This window comes from Podarcis gaigeae, assembly GCF_964106915.1.
Source record: "Podarcis gaigeae genome assembly, chromosome: 9".
Classification (NCBI taxonomy): Eukaryota; Metazoa; Chordata; class Lepidosauria; order Squamata; family Lacertidae; genus Podarcis; species Podarcis gaigeae.
Window position 1 is genome coordinate 70415545 of NC_139685.1, and position 20918 is coordinate 70436462.

At 45.2% G+C, this 20918-nt stretch overlaps 1 protein-coding gene across 2 annotated transcripts; it reads left to right on the plus strand.

The window, feature by feature from the left end:
* Positions 1 to 212: 212 nt before the first annotated feature.
* On the plus strand, positions 213 to 20160 carry LOC310852761 (protein FAM47E-like). 2 transcript variants are annotated; one of them, XM_083756734.1, is made up of 8 exons: positions 214 to 399; positions 677 to 1058; positions 5276 to 5439; positions 12139 to 12289; positions 14676 to 14873; positions 16565 to 16708; positions 18214 to 18291; positions 19903 to 20158. In XM_083756734.1, exons 2-8 carry the CDS (start codon positions 690 to 692, stop codon positions 20029 to 20031), a joined length of 1233 nt encoding a protein of 410 aa, XP_083612860.1. In that variant the 5' UTR covers positions 214 to 399; positions 677 to 689; the 3' UTR covers positions 20032 to 20158. The 2 variants fall into 2 exon arrangements, with proteins under 2 accessions (XP_083612861.1, XP_083612860.1); XM_083756735.1 differs by lacking the exon at positions 16565 to 16708 and having other exon boundaries at positions 213 to 399; positions 19903 to 20160.
* Positions 20161 to 20918: the final 758 nt, after the last annotated feature.

The following is a 20918-nucleotide window of genomic DNA, read 5'->3' on the forward strand; positions in this document are numbered from 1 at the left end:
TCAATAAAGACCAAGCCTACTGGCTGCTGTTTTGCTCTGGTATTCCTGGCTGGTGTCCTTGTTTTTTGTCCAAGGGAGCCCTCAGATTTCTCCGTTAACACTGGTGTTCTCAGGTTACTTCCTTACAGCATAAAAGGCGGGCAAATCCTCTTCGGCCCTGCCTGTAGAAAATTTGCTGCCATGAATGAACCAGCTCGGCAGAGTTCGGTTGCCACAACAACCAGCCCAAACACACCAAGCGCACATGCTTAACGCTGCTCAGTTGTGTCCTTTCTACCGGGAGGCAAAGATTTGCTGCTTTGTGAAAACACTGAAGCCAGCCAGCCAACGTTTGATGCAATATTTGCACACGTCTTAGGTGCCAGATTTTGTGTGGAATTTTGCTACTTTCACCTGCTCGTATGTATTCTTCCAATTGCAATTTTAGCTAAGAACAGTTGTAGTTCTGAGAAAACATACACGGGTCTAAGCCCCATAGAAATATGGCTTGGGGTTGTGTGGTAAATCCCATCTTTTTACAGTGTAAAGATAAGCTACAAACTTCAGTTTGATTCTGCAAGTTTGGTGGTTGGAACCATGTATTTATTTATTTATTTATTTATTTATTTATTTATATTATTATTATTATTATTATTATTATTATTATTATTATTAACATAGTGTTGTTGTTTTCCAGATGCAAGGAGAAAATGCCCTTTAAATGCTTTCAAAAGCGTTCCCTTAACAAATCCAGGCTTTTGGATTCCTTAAATGGCCAGCGCTGGCGTTTCCTGAAAAATGGCTTGGACGATTTCAGGGACGGTTTCCCTCCTCCTTGTGACAACATTGTCATCCAACGCCCAAAGGAGCTCAACCCTATTATTCTCCCTAGTAAACCTGAGGACCTGGGCAAAATGCAACAGAGGGCCAAAAGGATGCTAACCAAGCCCCAGACGAAGACCTCCAAAATCAGCCCAAATCTGCAAGCCAGAAGGGACTACATTGCTCAGATTGAGTACTGCCTTAGCCAGCACCCCTTAGCTCTCTATCCTCATCTGGAAGAAAGCATTCCCCCAGAGGTAAGGTTTAGCATTTGTGTAAAAATTATTTCAGCTAATGCTGAAACAAATCTAAAGGGTTGTCATATGAAGATATGATAGCCATCTTCAAATATCTTAAGGGCTGTCACATGGAAGATGGAGGAAACTTCTTTTCTCCTGGTTAGGACTCGAACCAATGGCTTCAAGTTACAAGAAAGGAGACCCCCACTAAACAACAGGACGAATGGGGGAGGATTTTGTTTCAGGTCACATAGAAAGGCAAATCTACCTAATGCACATTTCCTGCAGCAACACATGAAATGAAACTCACTTTGACATTCACACAACACATGGTAAAACTACCATTCTCTTAATTTTTAAAGGCAATTTTCTGAACAAGCAATGTGTAGAAAAATGCATGTACAGTGGTACCTCGGGTTACAGACGCTTCAGGTTACAGACTCCGCTAACCCAGAAATAGTACCTCGGGTTAAGAACTTTGCTTCATGAGGAGAACAGAAATTGTGCGGCGGCAGCGGGAGGCCCTATTAGCTAAAGTGGTACCTCAGGTTAAGAACAGTTTCAGGTTAAGAACGGACCTCCAAAACAAATTATGTTCTTAACCTGAGGTACCACTGCACTAAATGCATGCATAAAGTGGGTCTATTAATTAAAACGGCATGCAAAAATGCATTACATTAGGCAAAATTGCGTAGAAAATTTAAAGCAAGCTGCTGACAAATATTAATGAGGACTCTTTTTAAAAAAATGCAAATAGATGTGGAAATGTGAAGACTGGAAACATAAGAAACAGAGAGAAAATAAGCTTGACAGATTTGCCTATCCCTAATTGTGACACAGGCTGTTTCTGGCTCACTTGTTTATTGAGCATGCACCCTGATCAGTTTGTGGGCAACTTAAATGACATTGCGTCTAATCAGGCACTATCCACACTTTCCATTGCCTTTTTCTATCACTTTCCTTCTTGCAAACAGTCTAGTCCTTTGGGGAAGGGGGATTGTTTGCAAGAGCTACAGATCACATTTAATTGCACAGCTTAAATTTGCTGGTATTTGATTTGGATGATGATATTATAAAGTTATATTCCCTCCTTCCACCGCTGCACAGGGCAGCGAATGAGAAAACGTCTAACCACAATTTGCATGCAAAGCAGATGCTCTAACATTGAGATTTCACCACTGAAGGGGAGTTAGTGAAAGGAATAATCTGCTGTGCACCAGCGACATTGTTTGCTATATCTCTCACACGATACCGACAGGGGATTCTCTGTAAAATACAAATGAGAGGAACTTCCCTTTTCGGGCTCTCACACCTCACAAATACGGTGGGGGAACTGGGTTCTTACTGCAGGGGACTTTTACTGGTGTTGCAAGGGGCATCAAAGAAGCATGCTCATAACAGACTGAAGCCAACCCGAAACTGAAGCCATCACTCCCTTGGTGCAGTTTGTGGTCCAAACTGAAAGGCCATCATTATTCCCATGCATTTTCCTGAATTTTGTTTATAAGGATCATAGGCCCAGCTCACAATGAGCTCCATTATTTCTAATGCATTTCTGAGACGTTTCCTTACATATACGCTTGTTTGTAGAAAGAAATTTTGGCTGCTTCCAAATGGGATTTTCTTGTGGTCCTGCTCACAGATGCAAATATTCCCCCCCCCGCCAGCAACTGTAGAATGTTGTTGGCATCAAGATGCCAGCCTGTATTCCAACCCTCATCTAATCAAGGTTTACCATTTCCTTGGAAAATCCCTTAAATTTCTTTTTTAAAAACACCATACTCACAATATCCAAACAACCCTTGCATATATCAAGTCTAATGACAGTCCCGTGGCAGAACATCAATGTTTGGCAATTACTAGGCCCGCAGCGACTAGAATAAAGATTAGGCACTCCCTGTTGCGTATTTGCTGGTTTGATTGATCTATATTCCCCAGCAGAACTAAGAGAGGGGATTGTACAATTTTCATACTACAAACTGATTCTATTTCTTAAAAGACAACCGACCAAAATTCATACACCATGCTGATGGCTGGATCTTACATTAGATAGGGATGGGAGAGTCTGTCAGTTTTGGTGTCTCATTTTTCCAATCTTCACTTTTCCACATTTCCGTATCACTTCGTGAATTTTAAAAAAAGAAATCCTCATGAAAATTCAACAGCATTTAGTGCAAATGTCTCCTGACATCCACATGTTCTCTGCTGTTTCCTCTAATCTGAGACAGAATAGCAAAATATGTCCCTCAGTCACCCCAAGCCAGCTAAAGTGGTATATATATCACCAGAGGCAAAAAAAATCCCTTCCTCCTGAGATAGGGTTACCAGATGTCCCCGTTTCCCAGGGACAGTCCCTGGATTTGCAAATAAGTCCCTGGACAAATTCCATCCCCGGATTTCATCTAATGTCCCCGGGAAACGCAGCAGCGGCAGCCTCAGCAGCCCAGAGCAGTTGGCTCTGGCTGGCTTCAGGAGCTGCTCGGAAGTCCCCATATGATGGTGGTGCAGGGGCTCTCAGATGCAGCTTCCAGGCTGCTTCCACCTTCCCTGACCCCAGCAACTAAGCTGTGAAGGGAGGCTTCATGCTGCCTATCGGAGCAGCCTCCCAACTCCTACTGGCGTGCAAGCAGGAGCAGGGCAGGGATCTCTCAGTCAGGCAACAGGAAGCCTCCCTTCCCAGCTGAGGGATTCCTGATGAGAAATGTAGGAAAAAGAATCATAGAATCATAGAGTTGGAAGAGACCACAAGGGCCATCGAGTCCAACCCCCTGCCAAGCAGGAAACACCATCAGAGCACTCCTGACATATGGTTGTCAAGCCTCTGCTTAAAGACCTCCAAAGAAGGAGACTCCACCACACTCCTTGGCAGCAAATTCCACTGTCGAACAGCTCTTACTGTCAGGAAGTTCTTCCTAATGTTTAGGTGGAATCTTCTTTCTTGTAGTTTGGAACCATTGCTCCATGTCCGCTTCTCTGGAGCAGCAGAAAACAACCTTTCTCCCTCCTCTATGTGACATCCTTTGAACATGGCTATCATATCACCCCTTAACCTCCTCTTCTCCAGGCTAAACATGCCCAGCTCCCTTAGCCGTTCCTCATAAGGCATCATTTCCAGGCCTTTGACCAGAAACAAGAGCTTCTCCGCCTTAGCAAGGCAGACTAGACAATTGGGAAATGAAATATGGGTAATAATGGTGCAACAAGGAAGGAAAGACAAACAATTGCTAAAAGTAAAAAAAGTGCTTTGTTGCAAACAACTTTGCCAAGAACTGGAACAGGCTGCAGTTGGGAGCGATACGGTTAAATTCTGGGCCTTAGTAGCATAAAAATCTGAGCAATGGAAAGCTGAGGTTGATGTACATATTCTGGCTGGTAAGTGGAAGGTTTCTTTTAAACAAGTTTATAATTCATAATTTCTTAATGGTGAAGTATATTCTAACGTCTATTCCCCAAAATTGAATGAAACTGATCTGTGAACTCCTTTCAAGGTCAAATAACTGATAAATGCATTCAAATTGTCTTACTAGGTACAAAACTGAAACATCCCGTTCATCAAGCAGAAAACATTGCTATGCATTAGAAGTGCCACTTAATTTCCATATCGTGGTTCCCAGGTCAATCAGCATCCCTGGGACTGTCCCCACATGTCCTTGGTCCAATGCATGTAGGAGGTCACACTCCAGGCTTGCTGTTCTCATCTGTCCCAGGAGAGAGTGATCTAGCATTGATGACTCATTCTCATGACTCATCATAATAGTGTCATGCTTGGACCATTTACTCTGGTAAGGTTCATACTGCCTTCATCATCCATCCCTGCATTGGTGGTGAACTTCTAGAAAATATTTCCTATGGTGATCTCCACATTTCCTATGATTGTGCCATAGTGCAATCAATTTATCCTTAATTTTTAAAAAGAGTTGTCCCCCAGGGGTGCCAACTTGGAAAAATATTGGGTTGGGCACATAATGATGAATGGCAATGCCCAATAAACAGCAACGTCCTACAACCTGTGTACAAATTTTGTGCAAATAAACCAAGATGAATGTAATGCATCACAGACGAAAATATTTTTTTTCCAAATTTTAAGGGGTATATGAATGCTTTTAAATAAATAAAAGCAAAATAAAAGCCAGTGACTGATACCTCAACGAGGGCTGGCTCAAATGTTGTCCAAGGAAGCCATACTCTTGTTCCATTTACACTGAGAAATTATTTCTGGCTTGTTTTATTCTTAGCTTTTCAAGGAAGTTCTAAGCATCCTGGACCCAGAGATGCTTCCGATGAATGAAGATGTTGTTGCTGATGCTGACATTACACAGGAGCACCCAGTTCCCTCTGCAGTTCCGTCTCGGTTGGAGGACAAAAGAAAGAAGCAGCCAGGGGCCATGCTCATTGGCTGGTGAGTGTCAGGGATCACACAGCAAAAGAGCATGATGGGTTGCTTCTGAAAGGATGAAGGCACTGGTGGTAAGGAAAATATAGGTACCATATATAAACCAGAATTCCCTGAATGCCAAGATCCATGTTTGGGGCAGGTTCTCTCACCAAAGGAGAACTCCAGTAGAGAATTAAAATCATGAAATAAGTGGCAAAGTAAAGTGGGGAAATATAGGCTGTTAGTCCTTTAAAATATGTCCTTGTGAGTTCCAAAACTTCCCTCTTCCCCTAGCATAGAAAAAAACCACGTTAGGTAGGTTAAAATTTGTTTACTTACAACTTCTTCCAATATTAGTTTCAAATGCTTTTCCTTACAGAATTCAGGAAAAGCTGCATAAGCAGTAAAACTTTGCTTAGTTACAGTGGTGAAAGTTCCTAAATTATTGGATAGGAACTCAAGAGTGGCTTGTAAGAGCCATGTCCTTCACATGCTGAGCTCCTCAGGCTGACTGAAGGGAAGCAAAGGCTTGATTGCTTAGTCCCTCCTAAGGTGAATAAAGCTTGGCAGGACAGCTTGCTCTATGGTATTAACTCCTTCATGCATTAATTAGACTTAAGCTTGTTGGTTAAATGAGGTTTGTTATCCCATAGCTGCAGCACCTAATAATGTGGACAGCAAAAAACAAGGGCCCTGTGATACTTGACAGACTATGGGCTCCTCTAAATATCATGATGATTTGTGCCCAAGTTGTAGTTACAGATAGGTAGCCGTGTTGGTCTGCCATAGTCAAAACAAAAAAAATTCCTTCCAGTAGCACCTTAAAGACCAACTAAGTCAGTTCTTGGTATGAGCTTTTGTGTGCATGCACACTTCTTCAGATACACAAGTTGCTATGTGATTCCACTTCCTTCCTATCTATCTATCTATCTATCTATCTATCTATCTATCTATCTATATCTATCTTGTATACCACTTCATATTTCAAGAGAAATCTCTAAGCAGTTTACACATCCCAATGAAAAAATATGTACAAATTCCACATACAATACAAAACAATACTCTTTGTCGTCCTCCTCCTATAGTTGCGCTATAAGAAACATGATTAAGCAACAAAGATATCTGAAAACAATGTACATAGGTAACATAAATAAGAGCCACAAATTCAAATTGTACACAAAGCATCAAGATACAATTATGAAAAGGGAACATAATTACAATATATGTATCATCTGGAAAATCAAATATTACCCCAAAGCGCACATATAATAATAACACAATCACCAAAACCATTCACATGCACTCTACTCAAAACTAATCTGAACACAAAAACCCCCACATACCCTATTATTATTCAACAGTTGCACTCTCCTTACACTGACAAGACCCATTTGCTTCCCATCTTGCTCAAATAAAAGTAAGAAAACCTGAAACCTTGCCATATTAAGTGATAGTCAACTCTGTCTCTGTTGCACACCCAACACCTGGAACAAGACCCTGAGGGACTGCTGGGAACTATGAAGCAGCTTACAGGGTTAGGCCTTGTGATGGCCTGGGACTTGGGCTTGGACTCGGAACCAGAGGAGTCTCAGTCTGCACCGGATCCTTTGCAGCAGGCATCATCTGAACCAAGTCTGGGGCCTGATCCTGAAGAGTCCCAGTCTGCACAGGTGCCCCTGCAGCAAACACCAGCTGGGACAAGTCAGGGGCCTGAGCCTGCCCTGGCTCCAGATGCGGGGATGACCTCGTTGCCTTCAGCTGGGCAATCACTTACAGCTGCTCCACTACCGGTTGGGTCAGGGGAGGCTGAGGTGGCCCCTGGGTCTAGTAACCCACCGACGTCCCCCGAGCTGCAGAGACTCTCCTTCTCTCAGACCTGCAGAGCTGCAGGTCTGAGAGAAGGAGAGACCTGAGTACTTGCAGGAGGAGTGCTCGCCTTCGGGCGAAACAGGGAGGTGAGTTGCCAGGGGATCAGGACCAGCCGCTACCCTGACAAAGATAAAAGGCTGTCGGACCCTGCCCCAGGTTGCGGGAGCAACGTTGTTGTATGCTAGATCCTGCCCCTGCCTGGTTTCCTGCCTGACTGACTCCCAGCAGAACCTTTGGATTCTGGTCCGGTCCTGGACAGCGTTTCACGGGTTACCCCCGGACCCAGCACAGGCCTTATCTATTTTTTCCCTCATAGGGGCAGTTTGCATGTGCCAGAGTTCTGGGGGTGGTCCATTTCCAGTAATTGCACACCCCACAACTTCCTGCTGAAATCCCACGACTTTTTCTACGATAAATGTTCTGGCTTATTTTTGTTCCACTTTATGGACAACCATAATGTGGCAGATAATATGGAGCTATATGGACCAGTGGTCCGACATGGTAGAAGGCATCTGCAGATGTTTCTGTTCACGTTCCTCTGCCTGATTTCCCCTGAAATTGTTTCACCCCAAAGGTAGTTTCTCCTGTCAAGGATTACTTCTGGTCTCAGAACCATATTAAGAGAAAAACACCAGGGGCAAAGCACTTGTGGGGCGATGGGCAGTGAGGTGCAGGGAAGGTTCCTCTGCCCACTTGAAGTTGCCCTTGGTCACCTGCTTTATAGCACAAGGACATACATTTTACACATTGATCTTCTGCAGTGTGTAATTTTGCCTTGCTTAAGGTTGGTTCAGCCTGTCTGAAGGCCAGTGTAAAACTTGAACCACATATGCACTGCTTGGCTCTTGAATGCCACCTTGTGGGGTTCAATGGGTCCAGTGCTTGCAGAGCCTTTGGAGAAAGAGAAAATGGTAGCCTCTGAGAAGAAGAGCCTGCTAGATCAGGCCAATGATCCATCTACTTCAGCATCCTCTTCTCACAATGACCAACAAGATGAGAAACCCTCAAGAAGGATCTGAGGACTCTACCCCCTACTTTGGTTTCCAGCAACTGGTCTTCAGAAGCATTGCTCCCTCCAGCTGTGATTTTGTTGTTGTTGTTTAGTCGTTTAGTCGTGTCCGACTCTTTGTGACCCCATGGACCAGAGCATGCCAGGCACTCCTGTCTTCCACTGCCTCCCGCAGTTTGGTCAAACTCATGCTGGTAGCTTTGAGAACACGGTTCAACCATCTTGTCCTCCGTCGTCCCCTTCTCCTTGTGCCCTCCATCTTTCCCAACATCAGGGTCTTTTCCAGGGAGTCTTCTCTTCTCATGAGGTGGCCTCTTGGAGCCTCAGCTTCACGATCTGTCCTTCCAGAGAGCACTCAGGGCTGATTTCCTTCAGAATGGATAGGCTTGATCTTCTTGCAGTCCATGGGACTCTCAAGAGTCTCCTCCAGCACCATAATTCAAAAGCATCAATTCTTCGGCGATCAGCCTTCTTTATGGTCCAGCTCTCACTTCCATACATCACTACTGGGAAAACTGGTAGCTGTGATAACTGGTAGGAAACATTTTTCCAGCAGAGGAAGCTTCTAGGCAGGTGTTCAGTATTGGAGAGGTCATTTAGACTGTGGAGGAAGAACATAGATAGATAGATAGATAGATAGATAGATAGATAGATAGATAGATAGATTCTTTATTGTCATTACACAAGTGCAACATTGCACAAGTGCAACGAAATTGGATGCCATCCCTTAAAAACAACAAAAGCAAAACAACAACAACAACCAAACAAACCACATTCCAGCCACACCCACACCCACACCCATCAAACTCCCAGGTCACACTATCGAGTTACTGCATTTAAGAAGGCCACAGCTCTTGGATAGAAACTATTTTTCAGTCTATTTGTCCTTGACTTGATGTTTCTGTATCTCCTGCCAGAAGGCAGTAGTACAAACAGACTGTGTCCCGGGTGAGATGCATCCTGCAGGATATTGTTTGCTTTCCTAAGACAACGGGAACCGTACAGTTCTTCCAAAGATGGGAGGGGATGACCAATAATCCTTTGGGCTGTGGTTATGACCTTCTGGAGCACCTTCCTCTTCCTAGCTGTACAGCTGGAGAACCAGGCACAAATACAGTATGTGAGAATGCTCTCTATGGAGCCTCGGTAGAAGGACACCAGCAGTCTCTCACTCAGATTGTTCTTCTTTAAAAGTCTGAGGAAATAAATTCTCTGCTGGGCCTTCTTCACCAGAGCAGTGGTATTTGCGCTCCAAGTCATGCCCTGATCGATAGTCACTCCCAAAAACCTGAATTCCGCCACCCTCTCCACCCGTTCCCCGTTGATATACAAGGGCTGAATGTCCGCCTTTTTTTTCCTGTAATCCACCACCAATTCCTTGGTCTTAGTCGTATTAAGAGCCAGATTGTTCTCTCCACACCAAGCACAAAGCCGCTCCACCTCGTCCCGATAGGCGGACTCATCCCCTCCTGAAATGAGCCCCACCACCGTAGTGTCATCAGCAAACTTGATGATTTTGTTGCTGGAATAAATGGCTGTACAATCATACGTATAGAGAGTATAGAGCAGGGGACTCAACACACAACCCTGTGGTGAGCCGGTGTTAAGGCTAAGGGCTGTGGACATATGTGACCCTACTCTAACCCTCTGAGAACGTTCTGACAAAAAGTCCAAAACCCAGAGACAGGTGGAGTTGGAGAGTCCAATCGCCTCTAGCTTGGACACCAGTCTATGGGGGAGGATAGTGTTAAAAGCAGAGCTAAAATCCACAAACAGCAGCCTCACATAACTCCCCGGCTGCTCCAGATGGAACAGAGCAGCATGGAGAGTGGTAGTGATAGCGTCTTCCGTGGATCTATTTGCCCTGTATGCAAACTGGTAGTTGTCAAAAGTTGATGGAAGACAGGAAATAATGTGACGGCGCACCAGTTTCTCAAAACACTTCATGATGATTGGAGTCAGTGCAACTGGTCTGTAGTCGTTCAGACTACTGATTGTGGATTTTTTAGGCAGAGGAACAATAGTTGACGACTTCAGGCAGGGTGGGACAATAGACTGGTGTAAGGACTTGTTGAAGATCTTAGTAAAGACCCTCGCCAGCTGATCCGCACAGCCCTTCAACACCTTTCCCGTGATGCCATCCGGTCCAGCAGCCTTCCTCGGATTCACCATCCTCAATACCTGTCTCACCTCATGCTCCTCTACAGTGAATGAGGGGCCCCTATGGGCTGGTGGCTGTAATACCGGCGTCTCAGGTGGCTCCTTCTCGAAGCGAGCAAAGAAGAAGTTAAGCTCCTCCGCCAGCAAAGGGTCACCGTCGACAGCACCAAGGTTAGGTTTGTAGTTGGTAATATGCTGAATCCCCTGCCACATCTGTCTTGTGTTGTTACTCCTTAAATTATCCTCAATCCTCTGCCTATAGACCAGTTTTGCCCGTCGAATACCCCTCTTCAAGTTTGCTCTTGCCACACTGTAAAGCTGCACCTCGCCCGACCTAAAAGCCCTGTTCCTTTCCCGCAACAGGCACTGGACCTCTCTATTCATCCAGGGTTTCTGATTGGGGTAAAACCGGATGGATTTATTTACTGTGACAGTGTCTGTGCAGTGATTGATATAGCACAGAACTGCCGCCGTGTGCTCCTCCAGGTCTGAACGATCGAAAATGTCCCAATTGGTTCTCTCAAAACAGTCCTGCAGCTGATGGATAGCACCTTCAGGCCAGATTTTAACAGTCCTTGATATTGTGGGAGCCCGTTTCCTGAGTGGGATATATGCTGGTACCAGGAACAGAGACATATGGTCGGACTGGCCCAAATGTGGCAGCTGTAAAGCCCTATAGCCGTGATTTACATTCGAATAAACTTTGTCCAGTGTCTTGTCCCCTCTTGTGGGACATTTCACATGCTGATAGAGCGTTGGGAGCACTTTTTTAAGTTCAACATGATTAAAGTCTCCCGCAATGATGTGCACAGCTTCAGGATGCTTGTCTTGCTGGCTGCTGATAAGGCTCTGCAGGCATCCCAGCGCCAAGTTGGCATTGGCATCTGGTGGCACGTACACACCAGTTAGCATAACAGCTGTAAACTCCCTAGGGAGATAGGCTGGTCTACATTTAACAGCCACATATTCCAAATCCGGTGAACAGTAACTGCCAACGGTCTTAGAATTATTGGACCAGCATTTGTTCACATATACACACAGCCCCCCTCCTCTGGTTTTTCCGAAGTCCATGCCTCGGTCATGACGATGTACCACACAGCCTTCCAACTGAATAGCCGTGTCTGGTATGGACGGTTGAAGCCATGTCTCAATGACAAATAAAACGCAGCAAACATAAACATAGATTTGATTTCCTTCCGCAGGGCCTGTAAGACAGAGCTATTCCCTGGAAAGCTGTCGGTGGATAAACGCCGGCTCCCTCAGCCTGAAGCGAGATGAGCGCCACAACCCCATAGTCACCATTGACTGGACTTAACCCTCCAGGGGTCTTTTACCTCCTCCCCCTTTTAAAAAAAAGTTCTAGTGTTATGAGAGAGGGAGAAAAACTTCTCTCTATCCGTTTTCTCCACGCGATGTATATTTATTTTTTTATAAATTTCTATCATCTCGCTTCTTACCTGCCTTTTCTCTAAATTAAAATGCTATGAGGACATGTGACTGTTTTATGCTTTTAAATATATATTTTTAGATGTTTTACATTTTATTTTAAATGGTATTCTTTCACCGCTTTGGTATTTGCTGCCTTGCCCTTTCTCCTTGACAGGAAAGGATAATGAAAATTAAACAAACAAACAGGGGAATGGGTTGCACCATTAATGGTTTCATTCTGCCATTGCTTCCAACAGCAAGGATCCCAAAGGCAAGGACCCTTACAAGTGGCTCACTAAAACGGAAATAGCAGCAAGAGAAAGAGAGGCCAGGATGAATTATGTCCCTCCCGTCGGTGAGAATGTGAAACAAGCTGCGAAGGAGTTCTGCAGATGGTTTGATTCTCTGGTGAGCAAAATAATCCCCGCATGCAATCTTGCTGAAAGACCAGAATTAGGTTTTATGCTACAGATTAATGTCTCAATGTTGCATGTGGGGAACTGCAAAAGCAAGGACTGACTTGTCCGGTAGGTCTGTAACTCTGTGGCAGAACATTGCAGAAGATCCAAAATTACCGTATTTTTCGCTCTATAGGACGCACTTTTCCCCCTCCAAAAATTAAGGGGAAATGTGTGTGTGTCCTATGGAGCGAATGCAGGCTCCTTGGCTTCAGTGATAGCAACGTGAAGCCTCCGAAGCACAGAGGGAGCGCTTCCTCTGTGCTCCGCAGGCTTTGGGTTCCTTTTGCAGAAGCCGGGAGCGCAAGACTCTCCTGGCTTCAGCAGAGAGGGAGTTGCGCAGCGCCCCTTCAGCGAAGCGGGAGGAGAAATGGAAGGGTCTCCGTTTCTCCTGCCGCTTCGCTGAAGGGGTGCTGAGCAGAGAGGGAGAGAATTTTTTTTCTTGTTTTCCCCCTTTAAACAAGGTGCGTCCTATGGTCGGGTGCATCCTATAGAGCGAAAAATACGGTAAATTCCCAACATCTCCAGGTAACACTGAGAAATACCTCCCTCTCTGAAACCCTGGAGAGCTACTGCTGGTCAGTGCAGACAGTATTGAGTTAGATGGACCAATGGTCTGACTCAGTATAAGGCAATTTCCTCTCTTTCCTGTTGTGATTCTGCACTGGGGATCGGTGAATCTGACCATTTCTGTTCCGTATTATTTTCAGACCTTTTCATTCCATTTTCACATTAATCTGTGCGTTTTAAAATTACTCCCAAATGTGTATTTTCTCTCAGAATATGCAGTGTTTGTATTTGTACTTCCTGTCATGTTTTCCTGTCAGAACTGATGCATTTCAACTTTAGCAAAATCCAGAACAGTTAAACTCCAGTCTGAGAGGTGTCGCTTATCAAGTCATATCAGTTGGAGGAGGAAGAGAGGATGGGGGGGGGGTGAGGAAAAAGATGTGAGTGGAGGGGCCCCTCTTCCCACCCTTTGGAGCCCCTGGGAAGCTCAACAAACCTGCTGTAACTGGACCTGGGTGTGGAGAGAGCATCTGAATGGGACACAATTGTGGGCAGCTGAGGAAGCAGCATCCCCCCTGGGCCTGCCCATAGAAAACAAGTCAAGAGTTTCAAATTAGTGTGATGTCCACCGTTTCCAGCAACTCTTCTTGTCATGAGACTTTTGTGGATGAAATATACTCAGAGTCGCAAAGTGATTTCATGCTCTATATTCAGCTCATAGTGGTGAGGAGGAATGAATGAATGTCCCCTCAAAGTATCTGCTTTATATACATTATTTACACAATGGGCTGCACATGATTGGCTAATTCTGGAATTCAACTGTAAGCCAATCAGGTTGTGGATTCACTTATATCTGGAGCATGATTGGGTGGTTCCTGCCAACCAATCATATTGCTGCATTGTTCTAGGACCAATCAGACTGCTGCATTCTGAATCCTATTGTTCTAGGACCAATCAGACTGCTGCAATTTGGATCCTATTGTTCTAGGACCAATCAGACTGCTGCAGTTTGGATCCTATTCAACTCAGTACATAACAGTGGATGAGCTAAGAGTTTGTTTGGACCTTGGCAAGAACCTAGAGGCTGAGTGGGAGGCTGTGTCAAAAGGAAAATGAATCGATACTGATTTTTATATATCAGTAACTTTGTATTGGGACGCGGGTGGCGCTGTGGTCTAAACCACAGAGCCTAGGACTTGCCGATCAGAAGGTTGGCGGTTTGAATCCCCATGACAGGGTGAGCTCCTGTTGCTCGGTCCCTGCTGCTGCCAACCTAGGAGTTCGAAAGCACAAAGTGCAAGTAGATAAATAGGTACCGCTCCAGCGGGAAAGTAAATGGCGTTTCCGTGCGCTGCTCTAGTTTGCCAGAAGCAGCTTAGTCATGCTGGCCACATGACCTGGAAGCTGTATGCTGGCTCCTTCGGCCAGTAACGTGAGATGAGCCCCATAGATCTGAATCCAAACTGGACCTGCAAGCAGCCAGTGTGGGGCTTGCTATCGGTCTCAATCAGCTGATCAATAGGGAACTCCTTAGGTGCAGCTGATCCTTGATTGGTTATGTTCTGAATCACTAGAAGCCCGAGCTTTTTGTAAGTCGCCCTCCTTGCAAGATTTCATGCTGTTAAGACCTAAAACTGATTCTTAAGTTTACTAAAATAAAGATAAAAATCAAATGATTTTTTTATCAAGGGGTATTTACCAAGGCTAATCTGCAATTGTGAATGGCGAAAGTATACTCGAGTTAATAAATATCCCTTTTGTTGGAATATATTTCTAAATAATATAAATATAAATATATACCTGTTTTAATTGAATTACCATTCCAGGGTGGAGAGAAATACGACATTGATGAAGCCACCATTATAAGCCTCTTTGATACAAATTACAAAACCAAGCCCCCGTTGTCTGGCCCAATACACGTTGAGGAGCTGAACTATTTGCCTGCTGAGTTGCGGAAGTATGTAGGGATGCCATCTCCCCAGACAAGCCTGAGAAGCGATGCTCAGCAAGGTAGCCATTCCAAGGTAAGCAACCCTCGGGTCCCCAGGTTTAGTCATCTTGTACTTGCTATGCTGTTCTTTGGGATAAAGCAAAGAGCTCGGGCAAAGGAGTGCTTTAATCTGCTTCAGTTGCATAGAACTGAAGTGCTCTAATCCCTCTTGCAAAAGGGTGACTGTTATGTACTGAAGTTCTCACCCTGGGCCAGCAGGGGGATACTGCAGATAGTTCAGGTCCACATATGCAAATAAGGGATCGAAAGTGACGTTCAGTGATTGGATAGTTACAGAAAGTTGTTACAGTTACGTTGTACTGGAGCTCTATATAAGCAGGCTGGCTGAACCCTTCAGTTCAGTTCTGTTCTGGCCTGTGAATAAACAAGAGCTGTTTGAAGAATCGCTGTGTCGTCTGATATGTTCACCCACAACTTAACAGTGACAGTCTGGACGCAGGGGTCAGCAAACTTTTTCAGCAGGGGGCCGGTCCACTGTCCTTCAGACCATGTGGTGAGTCAGACTATATTTTTGAGGGAAAAATGAATGGATTCCTATGCCCCACAAATAGCCCAGAGATGAGTTTTAAATAAAAGGACACATTCTTTTGAAGGCGGTGAAGGTCCTGTGTGAGTGCCTGGAGGCGGTTGGAGGTTGGATGGCGGCTAACAGATTGAGGTTGAATCCTGACAAGACAGAAGTACTGTTTTTGGGGGACAGGAGGCGGGCAGGTGTGGAGGATTCCCTGGTCCTGAATGGGGTAACTGTGCCCCTGAAGGACCAGGTGCGCAGCCTGGGAGTCATTTTGGACTCACAGCTGTCCATGGAGGCGCAGATTAACTCTGTGTCCAGGGCAGCTGTCTACCAGCTCCACCTGGTACGCAGGCTGAGACCCTACCTCCCCTCGGACTGTCTCGCCAGAGTGGTGCATGCTCTGGTTATCTCACGCTTGGACTACTGCAACGTGCTCTACGTGGGGCTACCTTTGAAGGTGACCCGGAAACTGCAATTAATCCAGAATGCGGCAGCGAGACTGGTGACTGGGAGTGGCCGCCGGGACCACATAACACCGGTTCTGAGAGATCTGCATTGGCTCCCAGTACGTTTCCGAGCACGATTCAAAGTGTTGGTGCTGACCTTTAAAGCCCTAAACGGCCTCGGTCCTGTATACCTGAAGGAGCGTCTCCACCCCCATCGTTCAGCCCGGACTCTGAGATCCAGCGCCGAGGGCCTTCTGGCGGTTCCCTCATTGCGAGAAGTGAGGCTACAGGGAACCAGACAGAGGGCCTTCTCGGTAGCGGCGCCCGCCCTGTGGAACGCCCTCCCATCAGATGTCAAAGAGATAAAGAATTACCTGACGTTCAGAAGACATCTTAAGGCAGCCCTGTTCAGGGAAGTTTTTAATATGTAATGCTGTACGGTTTTTAACACTGATTGGGAGCCGCCCAGAGTGGCTGGGGAAAACTCAGCCAGATGGGCGGGGTATAAATAATAAATTATTATTATTATTATTATTATTATTATTATTATTATTATTCTACTCATGTGAAAACACGCTGATCCCCAGACCGTCCGTGGGCCGGATTGAGAAGGCGATTGGGCTGGATCTGGCCCCTGGGCCTTAGTTTGCCTACCCATGGTCTGGAGGCACCCAGTGTTTGAGATGCAGTTTTAAAAAATGCAATTAGAGATGATATTATTATAATATTATTATTATCATTCAGGAATCTTGTCAATCCAAGTCTGAGAAGATCAGGTATGGTGCCTGGTACCTGGACCCAAAGACATGGAAGAAACAAAACCCTTTAGAAGATCCAAAAGCAAGAGACAGAAGCTCCAGGAATTCAAAGAGGGCATTGGGTGAAAAGGTATTGCCAAATATTTGGGTGTGTGTGTGTGCATATGTGTGTGTGTGTGTGTGTCTTTTTCCGAATGAAAGACTCCACATCAGTCATGCAGTCAATGAGAGAGTGACATTGGGATGTATAATAATAATAATAATAATAATAATAATAATAATAATAATTATACCCTGCCCATCTGGCTGGGTTCCCCCAGCCACTCTGGGTGGCTCCCAACAGAATTAAAAGCACAATAAAACACCAAACATTAAAAACTTCTCTAAACAGGGCTGCCTCCAGATGTCTTCTAAAAGTCAGATAGTTGTTTATTTCCTTGACATCTGAAGGGTTCCCCAGGGAGGGTGTCAGTACCGAGAAGGCCCTCTGCCTGGTTCCCTGTAACTTGGCTTCTCGCAGTGAGGAAACCACCAGAAGGCCCTCAGAGGAGGACTTCTGTGTCCAGGCTGAGTTATATATATCACGTATGTAGATAAGCACGGTCAAACCAGGGACCTACAGTTAGCTGTCACAAGATGTATGAATACTGGGACCTTAGGATGAAAGGTGGGTAAAAATGATGATGATGGCAAAATGGTACCAGAAAAGTGAATGCAAAGGCAGCGGCAGCATCTCAGCTGCCTTCAATAGTATATCTTGGTCTGATCTGTGCTCACATACATATTACCCCCTCCTGCAGAATCCCTAACAATTGTAGTTAAGGCTCTCCCCCTAGTGGACTTAATTTGCACATCTGTTGGCTGAAGCCACTCCAGGAGGACCTCAACAGATTAATGGCTCTGTAGTGCTCTGTAGATCCAAGTTGTTTAGGGCTTTGTAAAGGTAAAGGGACCATTAGGTCCAGTCGTGGACGACTCTGGGGTTGCGGCGCTCATCTCGCTTTATTGGCCGAGGGAGCTGGCGTACAGCGTCCTGGTCATGTGGCCAGCATGACTAAGCCGCTTCTGGCGAACCAGAGCAGCACACGAAAATGCCATTTACCTTCCCGCCGGAGCGGTACCTATTTATCTACTTGCACTTTGACATGCTTTCGAAGTGCTAGGTTGGCAGGAGCAGGGACCGAGCAACGGGAGCTCACCCCGTCGTCGTGGGGATTCGAACTGCCGACCTTCTGATAGGCAAGCCCTAGGCTCTGACCCACAGTGCCACCCGCGTCCCTAGGGCTTTGTAGGTCAAGATAAAATCCTTGTGCCTGGTTTGCTAGCTTATATTGGCATCCGAGGCACTTAATGCCATTGAACTTAATGGGGGCTGTTGCGAATCATGTTTGCTCTGACTGCATAGCCCTGCTCATATTGAATGCTTAGCCCCATCAGGCCAGTGTTCCACTTTTTGGGACCCTGGAAACACAGATAATACATTTGTGTGTGTTTGCCCTCAAGTCGAGGGGTGAGGGAAAGGGAGAGACGCAGAGGGGATGAATAAGAAGAAGAGAGCTGGGGTGAGGGAAGGGAGGGAGGAAATGGTCCCTCAATGTGCATCTTAACATGGTTTGGTTTTGAATGACTTTCCAGGACATGGAGATCACGCAGCTTCATGGAACGTATGCTTTTAAGGAATTCCTTGAAGGAAAAGGCTACCGGATCCCAGATGTAAGGCTTAAATGCACACATTTGTTATCAGTGATCAAGAACAAGTTTGGTTGCTCGCTTTCTAAATACTGAGGCATTTTTGGGGGGCAAGAAAATGCTTCTGAAAACCGGTCACTGGGAATCCCAAGTCAGGACAGCAGTATTTATATTGTGTTCATTAAATTCGTATACCGCCCTTCATCCATAGATCTCAGAGCGGATCACAACATATAGAGCCTAGGACCCTCTCGTACCTACGGGACCGCCTCTCCTGGTACGCCCCACGGAGGACCTTACGGTCTACAAATAATAACACTTTGTAGATCCCAGACCTCAGAGAGATTAGGCTCGCCTCAACCAGGGCCAGGGCCTTTTCAGCCTTGGCCCCAGCCTGGTGGAAAGCTCTGCCACAAGAGACCAGGGCCCTGTGGGATTTGACATCTTTCCGCAGGGCCTGCAAGACGGAGTTGTTCCGCCAGGCCTTTGGTCAGGGCTCACCCTGACTCCCCTCTTCTTTTTGTATAAGAACTAATATGAAAGAATCCTCCCAGAATTCTCACAGGCCCAATGTAAACAGTTGGGCCAATGAGCACTTACTGTTCCCAATCCTAACTCTGCGGAAAGCCTTCTAATTAGAATTTGATTTTGACCTGCTTTTAGGAGGTAATTTAATTATTGTTTGATTTTATAATGTTATATGCTTGATGTTAGCCGCCCTGAGCCAGACTTTGGCCAGGGAGGGCAGGATATAAAAAAAGTTTATTTTTATTTTTATTATACTACAATATGAAAAACACAAAATATGTAATAATGTTAAAAATTGTGCTCATCTCCTGCTTAAGGGCTTCTCATAAGCATCTGGTTCCATACTGGGACAACAGGATGTTGGAATAGATGATATTTTGGTCCAGCAGAGCTCTTTCTTATGAGGAAGAGGGCCTCCTCATGAGTCAGACCTTTGGTCCATCTAATGCAGTATTGTCAACATCAGGTCAGGGGTAGTCAACAAGGTGGCCTCCAGATGTTGATGGACTCCAGTTCCCACCATCCCTGGCCATTAGCCATGCTGGCTGGCTCTGCTGGGAATTGTATTCTGGGATGCAACACGTTGGCACTTGCTGGCCTATACTTAGCAGGAGTGCCAACCTGGCCCCATGACCGTGGGTGCTATGCAGCATGCATGGCCCTGGCGCTGAAATTTGTGGGTGCCCAGCTCCCTCATGGGGAATTTTGTGGGCACTCAGAACACCAGGGAGTCGGCACCTATGGCTCTTAGGGTTTCAAGGGCAGAGGATATACCATCTTGGATTAGAGCAGGTGTTTCTCAAACTTGGGTCCCCAGCTGTTGTTGGACTACAGCTCCCATCACCCCTGACCACTGGTTCGTCTAGGGGTGATGGGAGTTGTAGTTCAACAACAGCTGCAGACTCAAGTTAGAGAAACACAGGATTAGATTGCAGTCACTGGAGTGGCCTTCAGCAACCTGGTGCCCTCCATAGGTTTTAGACTACAGCCCCACCAGCCCCTTCCAGGTGGGAGTTGTAGTCGAGAGGTGTGACAGATGCACTACAGAAAATAGTGAAGAGCTCCATTTTTAAAAAAACAAACCAAAGTCTGTGTGTTTTGATCCAGTTCTTGCAGCAGATGCTGGCTGTAGAAGAAGCAGCTGGACCAAGAGTGGGGGCCCTGAGACGCTCCAAGAATGAACTTCAGAGGTGTGAAGAGCCCGGAGAAGATTTTGCATCAACAATGGGGAATTAATATAAAATAACTTATCAAGAAGAGGCCTAAGTGAGCGTTGGTCTACTGCAGGCCAGCCTAGTGGTTGGAGCGATTGCCTGGCTGGGTTGAGGGAGGTGTGGGGGTGAGCAAGCTGGTTTTGAGGGGGGGGACTGGAATTGAAATTGAGGTTGAATAGCAGGGAGCCAGAGGTCCTAGGGGGGGGGAGTGGAATTGGGGAGGGAAGAAGGAACCAGGCAGAAGATGTGGGGTGTCGTTTTGAGGGTTTTCACAACAGCACTTAAAATGAAAGTGTTTTCGTACTAATTCTTTTTTTAAAAAAAGGAATCCTCCTATTGGATAGGTTACTACCATTTTACTAAAATTTTAATTATGCTCTTCCCCCAAATCTTTCAGCAAAATTCTTTCTGAACACTTTAGAATAGATAGATATAGATAGATAGATAGATAGATAGATAGATAGATAGATAGATAGATAGATGATAGATAGATAGATGATAGATGGATACGTAGAAAAATAGATAAATAGATAGATATAGATAGATAGATGATAATATAGATAGATGATACGTAGATAAATAGACAGATAGATAGATATATCTAGATGATAGACAGGTAGATGATAGATAGATAGATAGATAGATAGATAGATAGATAGATAGACAGATAGATTAGATAGATGATAGATAGATAGATAGATAGATAGATAGATAGATAGATAGATAGATGATAGATAGATTAGATAGATAGATAGATAGATAGAAATAGATAGATGATAGATAGATAGATGATAGATGGATACGTAGAAAAATAGATAAATAGATAGATATAGATAGATAGATGATAATATAGATAGATGATACGTAGATAAATAGACAGATAGATAGATATATCTAGATGATAGACAG

Coding starts and splice junctions, on each gene's coding strand:
- LOC310852761 (XM_083756734.1), top strand. CDS start 690: ATGCCCTTTAAATGCTTTCAAAAGCGTTCCCTTAACAAATCCAGGCTT. Junction 1,059..5,275: donor AAGAAAGCATTCCCCCAGAG/GTAAGGTTTAGC, acceptor TTTTATTCTTAG/CTTTTCAAGGAAGTTCTAAG. Junction 18,292..19,902: donor AAGGCTACCGGATCCCAGAT/GTAAGGCTTAAA, acceptor GTTTTGATCCAG/TTCTTGCAGCAGATGCTGGC.